Source organism: Haliaeetus albicilla, chromosome 26 (assembly GCF_947461875.1).
Source record: "Haliaeetus albicilla chromosome 26, bHalAlb1.1, whole genome shotgun sequence".
Lineage (NCBI taxonomy): Eukaryota > Metazoa > Chordata > Aves > Accipitriformes > Accipitridae > Haliaeetus > Haliaeetus albicilla.
This window is the reverse complement of record NC_091508.1, coordinates 504,887-525,880: the sequence shown is the minus strand read 5'-3', so window position 1 is coordinate 525,880 and position 20,994 is coordinate 504,887. Positions and strand designations below refer to the sequence as shown.

At 50.1% G+C, this 20,994-nt stretch overlaps 3 protein-coding genes across 3 annotated transcripts; 1 reads left to right on the top strand and 2 right to left on the bottom strand.

Annotated features, from left to right (window-relative positions):
* Positions 1–592: 592 nt before the first annotated feature.
* Positions 593–4,550, bottom strand: BCL2L15 (BCL2 like 15). The gene is made up of 4 exons (XM_009925183.2): positions 4,282–4,550; positions 2,278–2,420; positions 1,312–1,527; positions 593–785 (listed from the first exon to the last, which is right to left on the bottom strand). Exons 1-4 carry the CDS (start codon positions 4,385–4,387, stop codon positions 768–770), a joined length of 483 nt encoding a protein of 160 aa, XP_009923485.1. The 5' UTR covers positions 4,388–4,550; the 3' UTR covers positions 593–767.
* A 1,875-nt stretch (positions 4,551–6,425) lies between these two features.
* On the bottom strand, positions 6,426–12,917 carry AP4B1 (adaptor related protein complex 4 subunit beta 1). The gene is made up of 10 exons (XM_069771813.1): positions 12,750–12,917; positions 12,438–12,662; positions 12,116–12,246; positions 11,488–11,635; positions 10,309–10,805; positions 9,490–9,573; positions 8,444–8,547; positions 8,036–8,243; positions 7,447–7,731; positions 6,426–7,171 (listed from the first exon to the last, which is right to left on the bottom strand). Exons 1-10 carry the CDS (start codon positions 12,860–12,862, stop codon positions 6,744–6,746), a joined length of 2,223 nt encoding a protein of 740 aa, XP_069627914.1. The 5' UTR covers positions 12,863–12,917; the 3' UTR covers positions 6,426–6,743.
* Positions 12,918–12,995: 78 nt separating this feature from the next.
* On the top strand, positions 12,996–20,609 carry DCLRE1B (DNA cross-link repair 1B). Its single transcript, XM_069771814.1, has 4 exons — positions 12,996–13,244; positions 13,315–13,462; positions 13,530–13,709; positions 13,808–20,609. Exons 1-4 carry the CDS (start codon positions 13,056–13,058, stop codon positions 14,677–14,679), a joined length of 1,389 nt encoding a protein of 462 aa, XP_069627915.1. The 5' UTR covers positions 12,996–13,055; the 3' UTR covers positions 14,680–20,609.
* The last annotated feature ends 385 nt before the right edge of the window (positions 20,610–20,994 follow it).

Below are 20,994 nucleotides of genomic sequence, written 5' to 3'. Positions count from 1 at the left end.
TCTAAAAAAACCCCATAGGACAAAGTGGAGGTCATTCCGAAGTGGGAAGAAGATGCAGAGAGCAAAGTTCTCGAAGGACATCCACTTCCTCTACTTGCAGAACTGGGGAAAAAACTAAACTAATCAAAACTAAAAACCACCCCCCAAAAAAACAAAAAAAAGGTATGGGAGTCACTACCTTGATCTATCCAATATCTCACATTTTGCACAAAGACTTCAGATTAGCTGTGCCAAGTCTGTTTCTCTTTCTGATTGTAACTAGAGTCATTAAATGTATTCCCCTCTTGTGTTTTCTTGCAGATCAGGTACAGAATAGCTACAAGATTTCTGTATCCAGTTTCTAAAAGGCAAAGGGCTGCTGATCACTCTGAAAGAGCCATCACTTGCAGATTAAAATAATGTCAAATGTTAATTTTTAAAAAATAAGCCTTTGAATCATGTGAGAGGAACCAAGAGATCTTTAGAATAACTAATGGAAACATGTTTTAAAACATTCACCTGATGAGTCTGCAGCACTAACCTAGAAACCTTGAATAAGAGTGAAGCCTGCTTTTATGGCTATATTTAAGAGAAACACAAGAAGAAAAACGAATTAGTAACAACAAACATTTATTCATTTTTGCTTGTGGTGATACAGAATCTCTTTTACATATTGCTTATGTGTAGAACTCTGCTTGCAGTCTCCAGAAGAAGTACAACAGCATTTTTCCAGTTAAATCAATGACAAGCCCAGCTTCACCTTCTGGAAAGTAGTATAGCCCTTTCTCTCAATTGTCCAAGTTCTCCTGAAAACAAACAAAAAACCCCATGTGTATGTGTTTTAGAGAAAGAATTCAAGGCAGGTTTAAAGGAAACAGCAGGAAGAGAAGGACATGGGATGGAGGGATGAATGACCTGCCTCCTGCTGTGACCTTCTCCTGGACCAATTTTTTCCCTTCCCTGGGTAAAACGCACCAAGTGGGGTTTGTAAAGCTGCATGAGCAGGACAGTGCTTTTTGTATGGCCCATCCTTCATTACCTTGATTCTCATCTAAGGGAGCAAGCTGAGCTTCCAAGATACTGAGATAAGGAATTGAACCCTGAGACAGAGAAGCAGATGGGACTTTTGACACTGACTCCAGTAAGACTTCACTGAGGTGTTGAGCAAAGCCATGCCCCCACGGCTATACGCAGAGTTAGCTGGTGCGCGTGTCTTGCAGGACACGCTGGGTATCGGTGACGAGCCATACGAGGCAGGTGGGAGAGGTGAGAGACACAAAGGAAGAGCCATAAATGCCCAGGCAAACATCACCACCACCTTCACACCCTTACCCATCCGCCGCAGGCCTCAATGTATTTTCTCACTCGAAAATTTCCATTAATCACTTTTATGAGTTGGTTGGGATGCACCATAGCTGGGACTTTCTTAGCAACATACATTAGCAATTTCACAGATACACGGAGAAAGACTCTCTCATAGACCATCTCAGGGTTCTGGTCACTCCAGCTCCTGCTGAGGGAGTCCACAGCAGCCCCAAACTTCTCCATCTGGAAGCATCGAGAGGACAGTTTGAGCTTCTTTTTAAATGACAGCATGATAAGTACGTCTTGGCTCAAAATCCAACATTGAGTTCAATTCCTGCATTTGCTTCTTCTACCCACGACTAGAGCAGGTGACCCCACACAGCATAGGACATTCAAGGCAGGGCTGTCCTTTACCGTGGCTTGTACAAGCCGCAGCACAGTTGAAGGACTGGGGAGGACAGCCGGTAGCCTAACCAGAACTGCAACGAACACGAAGCTAGAGCTGCCTGCAGCACTTGCGCTGGAAGTGTGCTGGCACGAGAGCTCTGGCTGCAGGGCAGGCTGGAGCCAGATCGTCTGCAGCAGGCTGGAGAACCCGCTCTGTTCCTCTCGCCACAGTCTTCCTCCTTTCCCCCCTCCACACACTAGCTGCCCCCACCAACTCCAGAGCATCTCCTGTGACCATGGGCCAGCACAGGCAGCTCCAGGGCTTCTCGGGTGATAAAAAGCAGCTCCTTTGGAAGAGAGGAGGAGAAAGGGCAGGTCCCACTGCGCCTTGTCTGGCTTCTGTCCCGGTGGCTTGTGTGCTGCCCACGACACAGAAATGAAGGGATGCTGTGGGGTATCGTGCCCCTTCCCCTCAGATCCCCCCCGACTCCTGCAGCATAAGCTGTGCTGCTCCCCAGTTTTTTCCCATTCTCTGACACAAGGTGAGACAAGGCTGGCCTACAGACCAGAAGCTGGCCAGGCCAGGCAGGACAAGCTGCGCCTTACCTTTCCCTTGAGCACTTCAGCAAGAGCCTCCGAGGAAACCCTTTCAAAATCCATGTTGCACTGGTCCCCCATCTGCCGCAGACGACTGGCGACCACAACCGGGTCAAACCTGGTTTGAGGCTCTCCTGCCAACTGCATAGGCTCTAGAGCAGAGAGAGCAAGGTGAGGGCTTTCAGCATAATGCATTAAAGGCAGAGAAAGAGAACCCACACTTGACAGCCCAGCCCCTTTAGCTGCCTACTGCCTCCAAAACGCTGCCTTCGGCAGGCACTATGGTAGTTACTGCCTCAAGCACTCGGGAGGTTAATGCAGGGTAGACCTCTGACAAGACATATTAGGAAACGTAAAACCAAAGTCCCTAAGAGATATCATACAGCTGTTCACGTATCCATTGATTTACAGGGACCAAGAGGCTCTGTGCCATGGGTTTGTCCAGATCTCCTTCCTCCCACCTCTGCTGCTTCGTGCTCAAGTCTCAGTTCATTCCCACTCCTGTTTCTCCATGGACATCCCTAACGCCTCTCTTTCACCCCTCTGGGTTCTGGCAGCTCCTTCCTCCCAGGCTGCCAGAAGCAAGCAAGGCAAGTCAGCAGAGTTGGAGAACATCTTATCTCTCTCTTCCAACTGCAGTCACACAGCAGCAGCAATCGGATGGCAAAGTCCTGCCTGCGTTCCCCCAGCATTTTGAGGCTGCAGATCATCGTGTGCAGTCTTCAGAGAGTTTAGATATTATACTCAAGGTCTCTTCTGAGCAAGCGCAAATTGCAACTTTTCAAAGTGTCATAGCGACTCAAATTTGGGAAGGTTTTCACAAAGGAGCAAAAGGCATACTTCAGAAATTTCAAGTATATAAAACCATTAAGTAATTTAGCTGAGAAGTTCTAAAGTGGGGGAGTGCCTCAGTTAAAGCATTTTCCCCTTAAAGCATCCTGAGGGGAAAAAAACCAACAGAGTATTATTTATTTTTTCTGAATATTACCAAAACAAGGTTCAGCCAGAAGGAGCTACCCAATGCTGAAAGTTTCAGCAAAACTATTTCCACGTTTGGCAAAGTTACAAGGAACTGAAAGCAGGATCTTTCGACATAAAGCGCTAGGCAACTTTATCTGGAGGCATCACTTCCTGATCCAACCCCCCTCCGTCATCCAGTCACTAATTCCAGTTCAGCTCGTCTCATTCGGGTGCTGGCACTTGGCGCCTGCAGCCCTGGGCAGAAGCCTGCGTCTCCTGGGGCTCTGGGGCAGTTTTAGAGTGCTGAGGACAGCACAGGCAGAGGCACAAGCGTCTAATCCAGGAGAGGGAAATGAGCAATATGCTAACGGAGACTTCTTCTTTAGGCAAAATGACGAACTTCCATGAACCTTTTGAGAACTGGACTTTGCTTGCTCTCTGGTGTCAGCAAGATCCCAGTGTCTCTTGGGACATTTTAACTACTTTGTTGCCAAGAAAATAACAGGAAAAGCAATATAAATACGGGTGAAATTCTGGGTTTCTTGCAGCATTGCCCAGCAAACCAAACTAGCCCAAATGATATTGGGCATTTGGGAAGCAAAGACCACATTCCGTCTTACACATTAAAGCAACTGTTTTTGTCCAATAAGAAATATGAGCTTTCTTTTTGATAACGACAGTTAAAATGTGTCCCACCCCCTTGGTTTGGAGCAAGTCAGGACCTATGGACCTGCGCAGGGCCCAGCAGCCAGCAGCACCTTCCCTGCCGGCGCTGCCTGCTGCCGGCACCCACAGCCCCGTGGGGTGGAAAGCAGGGTGGCTGTCCTTCACATCCCCCATTGCCCGGCCCTGCCAAGGCAGACTGCTCCTGTGGGCTGCCCGGCATTCAGACAACTTGCTCTAACTTTTCTCCCAAAACAGATAGCTTGGAAGTCATCACAATCCTGCGTTTTAGGAAACCCAACCCCAAGCTACAGCCTCCTTCCTTTAAGTGTTCCATCCTCTATCATCTGCAGCAAAGAAACCATTTTTATCTCCCACAACAGGCCTTACCCTCTGAGTCTGTCTCCAGGCTCCGGCACTGACTCTCATCTTCACTTAGGAGGTCAGAGAACAAGGCTTCCACAACACATGCTGTCTGCTCCTCAAAGGTTGCCATTGCAGCATGTCTCCCCACCGCAGAGTGGGCAGGGACACCACCGCAGCTGCTTTTATGTGCGGGTGAGCTTTGCCTCTGGATTTTGGCTTCCTTTTCCCAAAGCTGCACAGGTTCTTCCTTCTGGGAAGAGTATGGCCCCAGCCTCCTCCCTGGGACAGCGCAACACACCAATATTTGCTCTAACTCTCGTCATTCAAGCTATGGGTGTGGTTTAGTTTCAAAGTAAGTCGTTTCTGTTAAGATCAACTGAAATAAGTATTTACAAGTTATCAAAGACTGCTGACCTGTTCATTCATTAAGAAAGGGGTCTGGATAAAAGGCTAGAAGCTCCAAGTCCCATCCCAAGCAAAGACCAGGCTTGGTCTAGCCACAGCAGAGTAAATCATAGCTTGCCAACAAGCTACCAACTATTTTTTTTCTGAAAACTGCATAATCCCAATGCTCCAATGCAGCTCTCCATAAGGACAGGAATACAGCATATGCATAACGACACTGGAGACTGTTAATAGGAGCCCTGCTACAACTGACTTCTTACCTACCTTTGCATTCACCTGTAGGTAGTTTACCTGTTACAGTAATTTGGCATATGAGACTGAAATTAATTATTGCATGATTGCTCCTTAAAGCTTTGCTTCAAGGAAGTTGGGAGAGAAAAGCCCTGTCTGACACAAAGCCAGGAACTGGACTGCAGTCCGTCCAGATCCACAGTAGTGATCGGATAACTCCATCCCACAGACTTAAGAGTTGAATGAACAAGTACTCCAGAAAACAGGCACGAATGATTCACATTTTTATTAGGAAAATCAGAAATAAAATCTAAAGCCTGTTGTTTAACAGTGACAGCAGTGTTTCAGTGAAGTGCATGGAAGGCATATTGCAATTTAAAGGCACAATACAGTCATTAAAAGAAATTAAAAATTAAAAGAAATTAAAAATTAAAAGAAATTAAAAATTAAAAGAAATTAAAAATTAAAAGAAATTAAAAATTACAAGAAATTAAAAATTACAAGAAATTAAAAATTACAAGAAATCTTACAGAATAGAGTTAACAAAGCTACTCCTTACAAGAGTGCCATAAAGCCTGGTTATAGTAACCTATGTACCGCAACCTTAAGCCAAAGAACCTTCTTCAGGGTTTTGCCACTGTGTAAAACGTGGCTGTGACACAGAAATTCCTCATGACACTGTACAAAGTCTGACTCTCCCTAACTTTCAATAGAGCAGATGGAGTGCTGTTACCACACTCTTCAAAAAACAAATCCCGAGGCTGGCCAGAGTATAACTTTAAAAACTGTAAAAATTTAGCCACACAGTTACTGCACCATCTCATATACTGTACGGTGAGGACAGGATGACAGTACTGCACAGAAATAAGTACTACACAGAAAACAAACCTTTAAATACCCATTCTAGTTATGAAATAACAAATAGTAAAAATTAGTATCAGCCAAAATTTAATATTCCATACAGGTTAATTATCTAAACAGCAATTCTTCCGTTACTGGTGTGAGTACCAAGGACTGAGAGCTCACTGACATGGCCAAAGTGATGCAGGCTACAAAACTCAGGCCATATTAACTCACGCAAACACATCATACACAACCTGCACACTCCTGCATTTCCTTACAGGCACCCTGGCCACAGGGAGTTGAGGGGGGAACTTCAGAGAGGGTAATTCATGACTACAGTAACACATTTCAACTATAAAATACACTTCTTTCTCTTGAAAAAGAAACATGCCGGTTCTAGTAAGCACAACATACCCTGTCCACCCGTCTCCGACGGAGCAGAGCTCCATTCACCCGTAAGTGAAGCCACTAATGAAATCTGTCTATCAGACAGAAAAATAAATCACATGTAAAGGGAGCCAAGAACTAAATACTTCTCTTCACTGCACCATTCCTCTTAATGTGAGATAAGTAGCAGAGTCCTGGAGTTTCTGAACTTTTATGAATTATTTACAACTCTCACAAAAAACCTCTCCAACACACATCCCTGAATTTTGCTCATTTCTGGTTCCATCAGTAATGTTAGTGTCTTGTGATAATCACTGTAGATGCCACCACTTCTGTGACTCACACCAGAAGCAGCAGGCTCACAAATGCATTACCTTGTCCCTTCCCCAGCCCAGAGGGAGGACAGACCCTTCACCCTGCCCCATTCACCAGCTGCAGCAATGCCATACCTGCCACCTGCAGCTACCCCCACACCACGTGTGCCTTCCAGGCCCAGGAAAGGGATGCTAACACTCCCACAGTTTAAAAGTACAAAACCAGCATCAGGTATGGCAAATGAAGCCAGAGAAATAAACTTTTCCTGTGCCCTGAGCAAGCATCCTACAGGGAGCAGGGACCAATTAGGACCCGAGTCCGGCAACTGTCCCCATGACTGTCCTTAATGCCGAAACAAAGGTTTGCAGTGCCTCCGGCTTTGCCTCGCTCTGCTTCACTGAAACCTGCATCTCTGAATCTGCCGCCTCAAGCAAGAGCTCTGTTAGGAAGAGGCAACCTGTGTCATCCTGAGCACTGAGATAAGCTTTCCATGGCTGGACGCCAGCCTTGCTCATAGCAATAGTATGGATGTGGACAACATGAAGAGCCGTCTGTATGGTATCTGGATGAACAGTCCCACACCAGGGCAGAGAGAGGTGGCAGCTCATCTCCAGGCTCAGCCAGTTCTTCTCAAACTGTTCTGCAGTCAGGTAAACATCAGGAATTAAGGTCAGGCTGCTTGTATCGGGATGAACCTTGAGGACTTCTTTATTCCCTTCAGAAATCAGTGACTCTGAAATGAAACCACAAACATGTGAGATGTAGCATACAAGGTGCAGCTCCCAATTTCACGAAGAACATCTTATGAAGTCATCAGATGAAGAAGGCTGGAATCACAGCGCCTCCAGCAGCATCCCCTGGACTAGTGAGGTGGTGATCAGCCATGCATTGCACAAGGTAGTCAGAACACTAAGTCAGCATTCTCAAAGTACTGTGATCTTCTTCCAAAGAAACCCACATCTACCGGCAAGGGGAAAATGGATCCCAGGTGAAGGTGAGGCAGGTTACCTGTGTCTCTGTTCCTGGAGTCAGTACAAGGAGAACAAGTGTAAGACAGTTCTGCTGGCTGGTGAGCAGTCACAAGTGCCCAGCATTCTCTGCCATAAACTGGTGCAAGAGTGTTAAACTCTGAAGCCCATGTATTCACAGATCGCTCGGTTTGGTCTTCCAGGAGCCCCAGGGAGGGGTCAGACTTGGGGCTACACAGGACCCGTTTCACTTCTTCCACACCAGACTGCAAAAGGCGATAGTAGAACAATCCACGGTCTCGTACTGCCATATCCATCTCCTCCTCTGTGAATTAGAGAGAGACATAATTTATGGAGAATTCTATCATCCAGATTTCCCCGAAGTACTAACCCTTAATTACTAAAAACAGATTCTCAGGGATACAGTGTAAGCCTGTTACACTCACCAACCAGACAGCTAGGGGCCAAGTAGCAGCCTAAGGCATAAAGCCACCTTACCTTGCCATCCTGGATGGTCTCCTCACAGCTAGGATGCTGACACACAGCATCCATGCACTGGAGACACAGCCAAACCAGGTCCCAAAAAGCCTGTACTACAGCTTCAGTGAAACAGAATGAAGGGAACTCACCTATGCAGTAGTAGAGCAGTCTCCCTAGCATGTCCTGACACTCAGCAGGACGAGACAGGAAAAGTCGCACCAATGCTGTCAGAAGCTCCATCTTCACTGCTGGGAACATCTCTGATTTCACACTCTCCACAAAGTCCTCTAAAACATAGGGGGCATTTGGTACTTTCTCACCATGTGCGCCCAGGAGCCAGATCAGCGCTTGCTTGCCCTGAAGGAAACACAGAAAAAATAGCATATAGGTGCTGTTCACCAGAAAGACCACATTGACGTGAAATAAACAGATTCAAGAGAACAAGTCCTCTGAAGATCTCTGATCTTTGCCCGCCAATCACCAGCCAAAGGAAAGCCAAACAGTCATTGCCCACCCATCCTCAACAGCTGCCAGCCCATGGCATAAAGGCACCTTACCTCACTGTCCTGGATGGTGTCCTCACAGCTAGGCAGTGCCCGACACACTGCATCCGTGCACTGGGGACACAGCCAAACCAGGTCCCGAAAAGCCTGTACTACCGCTGCAATGAAACAAAATGCTCAGCATTCCCCAAGAGTTATAAAACCACTGGTGGGGGGAGGGGAAATTCCAAAAAAAAACCCCACTCGAAACTTTGCAAATCTTAGCTAGGGAGGTCAGTGCCTTGCTTGTGACTGATTTGAGACACCCTTCTTCAAAGTCCCATGACACCGCGTTTGTCAGAGCAAAGCTGCACCAAGTCTAAAATAAAGCACTGAAACTTCAGATTGTTCCTCTGGCTGCTGGAAAGTAATCATTCTTCTGGACATTCCCCAGCCTTTAAAAAGACACTGACTCATGATGCTTCAGACACACAAGGTTAGAATGACAAATTAAAACTAACACCAATTCAAAACGAGTCTCATGAACTTTAGGTCAAAATTTTAAGGGCTCTGCTGCCCACTTACAGAAACACCAGCGCTTCCGAGATCTAATTCAACAGCTGAGCGCAAGCATTTGATTTTCAAAACTGAAAGCAAGACCACTTAAAGGAGAGGGCAGAAACAGCAATGATATGCAGTTAGATCTGAGGGCAGCAAAAGAAAAAGAGAAGCCTGGGTACAACTGAATCAGACTATTATATGAGGAACAGAAATCACAAAGATTTAAAAGATCCATTAATCATCTTGGCCCTCAAACAGTCACTAAAATGGTCTGCGAGTCCCTCACTCCCTCGGAGGTGGCAGCCAGAAAGGAGTCTCCACATCAGACCATGAAGGCAGCTATGACCATCTCCCCGTTCACCACAAAGAGTAGTTCCTAAGGAAGGAAAAACTGTCCAGTCACACTATATACCCCCAACTCCACCAGGAAGACTTCCACCTGAAGTTGCCAATTAAATTAACAGCCAAGTGCTTCTGAGACCCTTGAGTTTGGGATCACAAGCCCCAGCAAGGCCAATTCCTGAAAGCATAAGCCAGGCAAACAACCTGCAGATGATTACCTGAAGTGATATGTTCCTGCTGAAGCCCCAGGAGCTCTGTCAGAATCCCCACACACTGTTCTGTGTATGTCCTAGCAATATTGCCTGCAGAGATGCCAAAGGACATAAAAGTCAACCTTTTAGCAGAGTGAAATATGAACCACGAGCCCAACTATTCATCACAAACTCACTTTAAAGAAACAGTCTTTCTCTTTTCCTTTTTGACTACTATTTCTGAAAGCATAGTCAAATGAACTTGTTCGCCACACAACGGATATGTTTCTTTTTCTGAAGCCATGCCTCAGAAGAATTCTGAACTTTTCTTAAATGTAACACATAAGAAAGGCATTTTAGCATCCCTGGCTTTCTTCTTATGTATACTATAGAAACGTACCTATTTTAAAGCTTACAAAACCAAAACTAAAGTGCCCCAAATCACCTTAACTCTGCCCCCATCACAACTCAAAAGAACAAGCAGGTATTAGAGCAGCTCCTCCATCCACTACGCAGTTTCATTCAATACTATAAGGCTCATTAATAAGATGAAATGACACAATTCCTTTAGAGCATCTCATCAGAGCACAGACATTTGAACGAGATTCAAGGACATTATGCGCAACCTGAAACAGTTCAATGCCAGGACTTCTGAAAGAATCAGCACAATCGTGGTTTAGAAACACACTCACACAAAACATTCCTGGGGAGGCTGCTCTATAGAAGGCTGTACTGCTTCAGGACAGATCAGTTATTTGGCATTTGGCCAGATAAACTTCAGCAGAGAAAGGCCCACCTTAAAGATCTAGGGCTGCAGCTGCTCCTGAGGCAGGACACAGCTCTTACCTATGGCGAAGATCGCCCCTTGGGCAAGCTCTACTGATACATCAGTGCAATAGCCCTTCAGCTCCTCCAGCACTTGCTGTACATTTTCATCATTTACCAGCTCACACAACACCTCCATCTTCTGGCATTTGATGTAGTGGGGCTCTGAATACAAACAGAAGAACTTTTTGTAGTGGCTGCTAAAATGGCCAGGAAGGCTACCAAGGATCTGACGTACATGGCACAGCGCAGTGAAGCAGAGCTCCCTGCTCTCAGAGGTGCAGGCAGACAGCAGCGGTCCCTTCACTCTCACCAAAACATCTGCCTGCACATGTGGGTACTCCCTGGCCAGCACTAGGAAAAGCTTGGTGGCTGCCATCACAACGCTGGGGCTGCTGCTTTTGAGATAGCCATCCAGTAAATTGAGTATGTCGAAGAGTTCCTCCTCGCTGCGGGGTTTGTAACGCAGAAGGAAGGTAAGCACCTCACTTTGCCCCCACTGATCCAGATCAGCCATCCTGCCAAGAGAATAAACACAGTTTGCAGGAGTCAAGAAGCGCACAAAGATCTGTGCTGGGCAGAGTAGAGGCCTTAGCCTCTGAGCTTCTTACGGTCTCTTTTCCAAACCAAATGCCATGCTTCAGAAGTAGATACCACAATTTTATCACAAGAGAATCGACCAGTGTATGCACATAGGCTTAACTCAGTTATCAGTCATGTGCACTTTTGCTGGTGCTCTAAGCCAGACAGCAACATTGACAAGAACCCTGGGCAGAGCAATACTCCTCTTTTGCCAGATCATGTAGAATTACCTGCAGAAAAGTTAATTTCTTCAAGCAATAGATGAGTTATATACCTTTCAATGGATTGGGAGAGACATACTAGAACATACCTGTCCCATAAATATCATGTGTACCCACACCACCCCCCCCCCAACCTAATCACATTAACCTACAATTGCAAAACAAACCACCAGCTGAAGCAAAGACTCCCTGGAAAAGCACGGCATCTCAGATTTCTCTTAAGACCTTAGCATAGAAGCAATTTAGTTTCTCTTAGGGTGGGCACTTCCACCTTTGGGTGCCTGACACCTCCCTTCGAGTTCTGACAGGAGCCCAGAAATACCCACTCTGGTAGCACACAAAACCCAAGAACAAGAATGAAGCGTCCAGCAGCACCTTAGTATCAAAGAAAACAAACCTGTTGAGGAGATGATGGGCAATGGGTTTGTTGATGACAACTCCTCCCTCCTTCTTCAAGATCTCTTCTAAGGCCCTCAGACAATTCACGACTACAATGGGATCCTGGTCACGAAGCAAACTGTACAGCTCATTCACTAACGCACCATCTGCGAAGAAGCAGAGGTCCTTATATCAAATTCTGTTGACACGCTGCCACTCAATCGCTGTCTGTAAGCATTTATCAGGAGCAAAAGGTACGGCTTGAACTGGGAGAAGCGCTCAACAAAACCGGCAGCTCTACAGCAACACCTGCCCTTGGCACAACTTTTCCCTGAAGGTCTGCAGGTGCGAGGACGGCAACCCGGCCGACCAGGGACTGCGGAAAAGCCGGGTGCTGCGGGAAGCCCTGCAAAAGCAGGTACGCAAGGGGAGCTCTGGCGTGGGACCTCCTTTCTCCGCTCACCGTCCTCCTCCTTCTCCCTCCCTCTCTCTCGCAGCCGCGGCAGCCCGGAGGCAGGGCACCGCGCCCGGGGCTGGCTCTCGGCAGCCGTGTGCCCCGGCCCCGGGGCGACCCCCGCCTGCAGCCCAGCGAGCGCTCCCCCGCGGAGGCCAGCCCTGCGCGGCCCGGCGCGAACCCCCCCCCTTACCCACTTCGGAGTCCCCCTGCAGTTGCAGCATCTTGGCGCAGCCGAGCACGGCCGCTCTCCGCACGTAGGAGGCCTTGTCCCGCAGGCCGCTGAGGAGGGGCTGCTGCAGGTACTCCTGGATGCCGGGCATCCTGCGGGCGGGCGGCCGGGCGTTAGCGGGCCGCCGCCACGGCCCGGCCGGGCTCCCCCCCCCGACCCCCGCCGGCCCGGCCGGGCTCCCCCCCTCTCCCGACCCAGCCCGACCCGCTCCCTCCCCAACCCTCGCAGCCCCGGCCCGGCCAGGCTCCCCGCCGCCTGCCCGGCCCGGCCCGACCCGACCCACCTGAGGCCGCACATGCTGCGGAGGGCGAGCCCCCGCACGGCGGGGCTGGGGTGGGCGCAGTCCTTGCGCAGGGTGTTGACGGCCAGCAGCGCCAGCTGCGGCTGCCGCGGGGCCTGCGCCCGCACGTACAGCGACACCAGCTTCTTCTGCACCACGTCGGCCGCCGCGCTGGCCTTCACCATCTCCGGGAAGAGCCCCGACACGTCCGCCCCCTGCGCCATGTGCCTGCGGCGGAGACACGGCTCAGCGCCGCCCGCCCCGGACCGGCTCCCGCCGCCCCCAGACCCCCGCCCGCCCGGCTGCCCGCCGTACCGGATGACGCGCAGGACGGCGGCGCGGTACCGCAGCCGGTCCGCCTGCACGTGTGGGTTGGACAGGGCCCGGCGGAGCTCCCGCAGCGCCTCCTCGCCGCCCAGGTACGGCATGGCCCTGGCCCCGGCCCCGGCCCCGGCCCCGGCCCCGCGCCGCCCGCTGCTGCTGCCGCCGGCCCCACCCCGCCCCGGACGTGCCGCCTCAGCCCTGCCCAGCGCGCTGCGCACGCATTCCCGCCCCGCTTCCCCGCGCCTGCGCGGCGCCGCCCGCCAAATTCGGCGGGAAGCGGCGGGCTGCCCGCCCGCCATGAGCGGGACGGTGATCCCCGGTACGCCCATCGCCGTGGACTTCTGGAGCGTGCGGAGGGCGGGCGGCGCCCGCCTCTTCTTCCTGTCGCACATGCACTCGGACCACACGGTGGGGCTCTCCAGCACCTGGAGCCGCCCGCTGTACTGCTCGCCGCTCACCGCCCGCCTCCTCCACCGCCGCCTCCAGGTAGGTGCGCCCAGCCGCCCCGGTCGCCTCGGCCCGGCCCGGCCCGTCCTCACCGCTCGGCCCCCCGCAGGTGCCGACGCGCTGGATCCGGCCGCTGGAGGTGGGACAGAGCCACGCGCTGGGCGACGAGGTGACGGTGACGCTGCTCGACTCCAACCACTGCCCCGGCTCTGTCATGTTCCTCTTCGAGGGCGCCTTCGGCACCATCCTCTACACAGGTACGGGGCGGGCCCCCGCGCGCCCCGCCGCCGCCCCCGCCCCGCCCTGACGGCCCTGTCCTTGCAGGGGACTTCCGCTACACCAGCGCCATGCAGGGCGAGCCGGCGCTGAGGGGCCGCCGCGTCGACCGCCTCTACCTGGACAACACCCACTGCCACCCGCACCGGCCCCTGCCCTCGCGGCAGCACGCCACGCGCCAGGCCGCCCACGTCATCCGCGCCCACCCGCGGCACCAGGTTGTCATCGGTGAGTGCCGCCTCGCACGGCGGCGGGCTCGCCTCGCCCTCCCCTCGGCGGGAGCTCGCGCCCTGCCGCCGGCGCGCTGTTGATGGCTCTCCTCGCAGGTGTGTACAGCCTGGGGAAGGAGACGCTGCTGGTGGACCTGGCCGTGGAGTTCAGCACCTGGGTGGTGGTGAGCCCCTGGCGCCTGGAGCAGATGCGGCTGCTGGAGCTGCCCGACGTGTTCACCGCCGAGGAGGGGGCCGGCTGGATCCGTGCTGTGGACGTCACCGAGATCCGCTGGGATACCCTTGTCAGCTGGAACATGCTGCACCCCACCATTGCCATCCTCCCTACCGGCAGGCCCGTGAAGGTCACCCACCCCAACATCCACCCCATTCCGTACTCGGACCACTCATCCTTTTCGGAGCTGTGCGAGTTTGTGAAGTGGCTGAAGCCTTGCTCGGTCATTCCGATCGTGAGGGGTGGCACGTGCCAGGCTTACTTTCAGAAATACCTGAGTTCTGACCCCCAGGCGCTTCCTGACCTCAAAATCCCAAAACCTGTGCAAGAGTCTGTACAGCAGCAAAGCAAAAAGAAGGGGCAGGAACCCCTGTGTCTCTTGAAAAGAGCCGCCTGGCATTCTGTGCCCCGAGGAGTTGTTTATGAGTCCCCAGAGAAATATACTGAGGAATCTGAAGCGTCCACTGGTGTTAAGGTTCCTCAGCAGAACTACTGTGAGTCAGCTTTCTGCTCAAAAGAAGGCTGCGCTTGCCACACGGGCAAGGGGAAAGGGAAGGAAGAGCTGAGCGGAGAACAGCCAGGAGTAGCACGAGCAGCTAGCAATGTTAGCCAGGCACTTGTTTCTGATGAGCACTTTCCAACTGGGTTTGCAGAGCAGTATTTACTCACTCCCTTAAGTGTCCTAAAGCAGAATTCCTCACAGAAATTTAATGAGCTGGTAGAAGATTTCTTTAGGAGGGGAGAAGCGCTCTGAAAAATTGCGTGACATTTGCCAGTGCCAATGCCGTTGATAGCAGTGATTCTAGAGGTCTTACTACTGCATCCCATTCTCTGTGCTCAGGTTTCTCATCAGCAGAGAGGAGCTCAGCTATGGGGCTCTACTTTCTTTACCTCTTGTTAGAGGACAAGGAGGAAACTAGAGCCAGTTTGTAGGCAGTAGAATTTTTAAAAATTTATTTATTCTTATATCTCTGTCAACATCTGTTGGGTCTCCACACTACACTTGGGAAGCTCAGTCCCACTATGGGCATGCCTTGTATCCACTTTTTGCAGTGACTTACCTGTCTCTTGTGACAAAAGATACTGCCAGGTCGATTCAAGTGAGCTGCAGAGGGTGTCAGCTGCCTGCAGCTGAAGTAGTTAATGGGGACATATGTGATGAAAGTAGCAAGAAGGGGGAATCTGAGAGCCCCAAAGATTCTGCTTTCTATATGTCTGTAATGCCTCATTGACTATGACTGGTTCACTCCAAGATGTATTACAAATATTATGTATTAAGGTACATTTAAAAAATGGTGCTTAAAGAAATCTAGAAAATGAAGTGCCTCCAAGTCTATTAATCTATTTTCTATCTATTAGTCTACAAATAGCTCCAGACAGCACTGCTTTTGCATCCAGCCAACTGCAGCTGGATGCAGTTCTGCTCTCCTGAAAGCACCATCTTAATGTTAACTGTCAATGGTTTTTCAGGTTACTGGCTGGAAGAAATAGGCATTGTTTGGGTTCTTGAGTTCTGGACTTTCCAGAATGGGTTACTAGATCCTCTGCAGTCTCTGCACTCAAGTTTGCATGTCTGAATTCTGCTTGACTGCAAAGCACTTCTGGTAACTGCCAGCATTCTGCTAGGCCCACTGCCTTCCCATCCGCTGCCTGTTCTTATCACGCAGTGGTAAACGGGATGGAAGATAATGAGACATCTGCTTAGTGGTGTAAAGTGCTCAGTCTTAGCAGCATTGTTTGGGAAGAATACTGTGGCTGAACAGCAAAATTGGCTCTGTGAGTTAGTGGGCAGGCACTTTGCAGTACCAGATCAACTGCAGAGAGCCACAGCCTGGCTGGTGCAGTCAGGAAGTTTCAGCAGTGTGACTAGCCGGCGGGTACCATTGTGGAGCCTGGAAACACTGTCATTGTCTGTGTCAAGCTGCACTAGCAACATTACAAATCGGCTCCCCATAGGGTCAAGGCAGCAAAACTAGAGTGGAAATAGTCACTAGGCTCTTTCCTGGAGCAACAAACAAGCTCGTTACTGGGCTTTGTCTAGCCTCCTTTTTGTTACTTTCAATGCAAAATGTTTCACTTGATTTTGGTCAGGATCAGAGGCTCTTCTGAATGTAGTGTCCTGCAAGATCTCTCTAAGACCAGTCAGCTAGATGGATTGAATTCCCTGAATCAAGCTAGAAAAGGAAGCATTTGCTCTTTGCTTTTCACAAGCCCCAGCTTTACTCAAAGATGCCTGTAGATGCAGCAGCCACACCTGTTAAAAACAAGGCTGTCCTGAACAGTAATCATGATGACAGCCAGAGTGGGTATGTTTGGAAAGCTGTTTGGCAAACATGAGTCCTAACTCCCAACCTTGTGCCTTCCCAGGCACTGCAACATTTATCACTATAATAAAAGCAGTGCCTCTCACTGGGACTGCCAGTTGATTCTGCCTGCCAGCTGCTAAGGGGACGTTGGAAGTGATGGAGCAGTGTTCTGTGAAGTACATTTCAAAAGGGGTAGCAAGGGCAGCTCAAGCTTCTTGCTGTGGTCTTTATTTTTTGCTTTATTATTTGCTAATCAAAACTCAACTGCAGAGCTCCATCAGGTCGGTGTGAGTGGAGACACCTGCATCTTTTGTAACATTTGAGACTGCCAGGTAAATAATTGTGCTATGCTTGCAGTGTTTTGTCTGCTGCTGGCTGCCTTGGAGATGCAGGCTGTTATTTAAATATTGTTGAAATTTAAGTGACTCATTTGACAGGCAGGTGAGTGAAGCGCTGCCTGAACTCCCAGATTCCATGTCCTGCTCTCGCCTGCAGCATCTCCATTGCTCAGAAGGAATGCTTGCCTTCTGAGTCACTGCTCCATTTAGGTATGTTGCAAATGACCTTGGAGCTCAGATGCATTTCTCTGCTGAAGTTTTGTGGGTCCAGCCTTCCCTCTTTTATTCTTATCTATCATTTATTCAAGTAAAGAAGGAGAGAACCTCCTGGTGAACCTCTGGGCAAAACAGAGTTGTAAATGGCAATTCTTTACAAAGGCAACTCTGATTCTTAGATCACACAAAAAGAAGTGGAAAATTGCAGAGACTTCAGAAGCTGGGGATCTGCACCCTATTTCTGAACGCTTAGTTAAAACTGCAGAAGAAATGCTGGCTTCTGTTACTAGAGCTTAAAAGGTAATTCCTGCCACTTCAGAAAGAAGTTATCCGAATTCTGTAGAGCCAAGGAAACCTAAAATCTCTCCATGGTTTTAAAAGGCAATAGAAGCAGGAGAGATCTGACCAACAGTCAGCACGTTGGAGATCTTTGCCTTGGCACAGCAGATGCATGAGGCATTTTAGAGTGCCACAGGTTTCCTCCCTCTCTTAGGTGTTAAAATACTATTTTTTTGTGTTATTCTAAAATCCTGGAAAACAAAACATGGCCTCATGGGCAAAACTGACTATAGTATTGTTGAGCTCTAAGGTTTCTGAAGATCCTTCAGCTTCCCCTGAAGTCTCCTGGCAGTAAATAGCTGGCCTTTTACAGGCATTGTTCTCCCTCACACTTGCCTCCAAAGTTTCCTTCTTTTCCTACCACCAGCCTAGCTCACAGGGGAGTGTTACTGCGGTCAAGAGCTGGAGCGTCATGCACACCAGGGTCTGAACATGCTGCTTCCAGCTCAGCTGCACAGGGCTCTGTCAACACTGCTACCACAGGTGTGTTTTGCTCACAACAGTGACAACGAGAAGCTGTAGCCAAGTACTAGCTTGACTCTGGGTTATCTAAGGGCCATGTGCTTGGAAACTTACAGTTATCCCAGGGGGAAAAAAAACCAAATGCTGCTCAGACCAAAGCCCTCCCAAATCTATACATGCAGAGCAGCCTTAAGCTGCTTATCTCTGTTCCACACTTGGGAACCAAGCCCCAATGGGATGAAATGACCCACCCAAGGCCTTACAGAGCCTACAGAGGAGCTAGGAATGAGCTGTTTTCAACACTTTTAACAAGCTGTGATCAAATGCTGGCCTGTCATGAGGGCGGCAGGGCAGGCTTATGGTTCTGGGAGTAGGGCTGCCTGCTGAGTTCCTTCCACACAGTCGCCTGTGAAAGTCCAATCACTATACTATGAAACAGTTTAGTTGGCCCTAGCTTCTCTAAAGCAGAGTAGAAAACCATGAAGGGGCACCCTGCCTATGCTATGGAGAGGAGGAAAAGTACCCTTTAGGTTGCTGCCCAGAGACCAACGTAAAACTTGCCTAGCTCCTGTGCTCCACAGCAAACAAGCGTATAATGTAACTTTCTAAGGGAACGCTGTAGAGCGCTCTGCTCAGTAGTGTTTCTAACTCAGCTTCCCATACTAAAAGGCTGAAGTGCTTATGACAGCTTCTCTCTTCTCTGCTGCAGAGCTGCTGTCCATTTTTGCAGCACAGGTTCTTACTGTTATTTTCTAGATAAAAAGAATTGTGTAATGGGGAAACCTTTTCTTCTTCACCAAGAAAACTAATTCAATGAGCTTACATAATTTCCTATATGGTGTGTTGTAGCTTTGGGCTTGTTCCAAATTAACCTCAGGTCTAAATCTCTGGCTTTGTGCTCGTTTATGGAGCTCTCTGAAAATGTAGTAGAACATGTAGCAAAGGAGAAAAGGTAGAGTCACCCTCATCATGTGAGGTGCCTTCTTCAGATGCGCTGCTGTCTGGCTATGGGTATTCTGTGTGCATTTGCAATTCCTTCTACTAAATTTGGGCTCTTTTGCTAAGGTCGCTACAGTGCCAAAGTTTTCCTTGCTGTCACTTTGTACTTGGCCAAATGCCAGCCTCAGCACAAGTGGCCATGAGCATGCACTAAATCAACTGGGACAGACCTTACTTGACAGCAAGCCTCTTGGCCTGGCTCAGGGAGTCTGTGACTTTGTGAGCAGGTGCCCGGGAAGATGAAAATATTTTCCTTTTGTGTGTGTGCTCCACTCACAACAGACCTGTGGAATGGAGCACCACATTATCCTATGATTGGTTTCCAGGCATTGCTCCTGGTAAATGGTGGAGCGTAGGACTCAGGCCATCTGGAAAGCCATGCTCCCCACCCCAACAGGCAGGAGCTGCAGAATTGCATGGGGGAGGAGGAGGGAGAGCCTGGGGAGGCAAGTTCCCCCCTTTCTTGTAGGGGATGAGTTCCACAGTGAGCCCAGGGCACAGACCATGTCAGGCTCCCTTGGGTTTCAAGGGGCTCTGAGCCAAGCCCTCGCTGAAGTGAGTTCTGTGCTTTCTTGCTTTGCAGTTCACTGTAAACCTCCATAAAAAAAGGCCGAGAGAAATGCAGCCCCCAAGTCCTCCATGCAGGACTGAGACCTTCCTTTAGCAGATAGTATAGAGGGGTGAGCTTCTGAACAGTGTTTTGCTGGCGGAAGAAAGTGGAAAATGTTATTTCTTGAATCTTAAGCACACACACACATTACTTGTAGGATTTTACACAAAAAAGCAATACTGTCCTGTTCACACTTACCTGCTGGCAGCTTGTCTCGCTGTCCATTACAATGTTATTTAGTTCCCCAAATCATGACTGTAGTTAGAGTTGCCCAGCACTCTTTCATGGAAAAAAGTTGCACTTAAGTTTCTGCAAAGCAGAAAACCTCCTCAGTACACCCTGGGCTTTCTCCCTCCCCGGGGGATCTGACAGTGGCCCTGAGGATGGTTTAGAAAGGCGCTTGTGTAATAGTGAACACCATGATGAAGGCTCTGTCAGTGTGCATTCCCGGATCTGAATTTTAGTGTGTGTCTGCGTGAACTCTCCCACCCATCTGAGGTGGAGCACTGTGCTGACTGGTGGGGGCCTCAGCTGGAGAAGTCATGACTGTCGGGAGGACGGATGTGCCCATGTGGGGAGAGCCCAGCCCTCGTGGCAGAGGGGCAGAAGGGATGCTGTGGAGAGTCTCCAGGAGCACTTCCTTTCCTGGGGCTTATGTTGCTTTCAGCAGTCTCGGGGGGCCAATTTCCTTCTGCATTTCAGAAGGATCAGTAGAGTAGTACTTCAGTTCTTAGGTTTTTACATGTAGCAGATATTACTTGGTCCCTTTTAAAGCTGAACGTACGACCATCCCTGATGAATGCCCTTTGCTTAGTGCTGGAACTTGGCACTTTTTGTCTGAGGACCACGACCCCGTCACACCCTCAGGGAAGTTACATTATCAAATGTGCTCTGGCATTCAGGGATGCATAGGCATGTTTTTGCAGCTCAGCATCACTGCTTCAGCCTTGGGTGGCGGTGACCCGTTAACGAACACTCCAGAGTTACAGGACCGGGTTTCCAACAGCCTCAAAAAGCCTGAGATGATGACGTGCAGTGGCTTTTCCTGGGCTGGTATAGTGTCCATCTTTCACCTTATTGCCATCTCTGCCTACAAGGATCTAACTGTAGCAACAGTGGATTGCGAGATCGAGGTACTTTGATTTTTATGCTTTTTATTGCATGTTCTTTTTTTTCTGCCCGTCGCCTCCATCTGGATGCAAACTACTATTCCTGATTCTTTGTGCTCGTTAGAAGGTGCGAGTTCACGCTCGTTGCACTGCTGTTCTCAGTAAGTACGAAGCTGCGAAAGTTTCTGAGATTTTGGTAAGAGTATTTGTAAATGTTATTTTAGAATACTGTAAACTTTTGACAGAGAACCAAGAAAGGTCTCTGTAACATTGACTCTGGAAGAGGCTACATTAAAAAATCCTGAGCGGGCGATGCTGATCTCACCCGCCTAATCCCTTTCAGCAGCGTTTGATCTCCGAGGAGATGGTCGGGCCTTCTCCCCCCGCCTCTCCCTCCGGCGCACACGAGGGCTCCGGCAGCCGCGGCCTCTCTTCCGTGCACACCCGGCGGACACGGGCCGGAGGGAGTCCACGAGGCCGCCCGGGGTGCGGCGAGGGCCCGGGGGTAGCGCGCAGGCCGCTCCAAGGCGGGGGGGGGCGGCGGGTCTCTGGAAGGGCTCCCGGGCAGCGGGACGGAAACGACCCCCGGCCCCTGACATCCGCTTCACCGCAGCCCGGGCGGGCGTGCCGGGGTAAGGGAGGCGCCGGGCCTCGGGACGGGGCAGGGGCCCCGGAGAGCCGCCCCGGGCC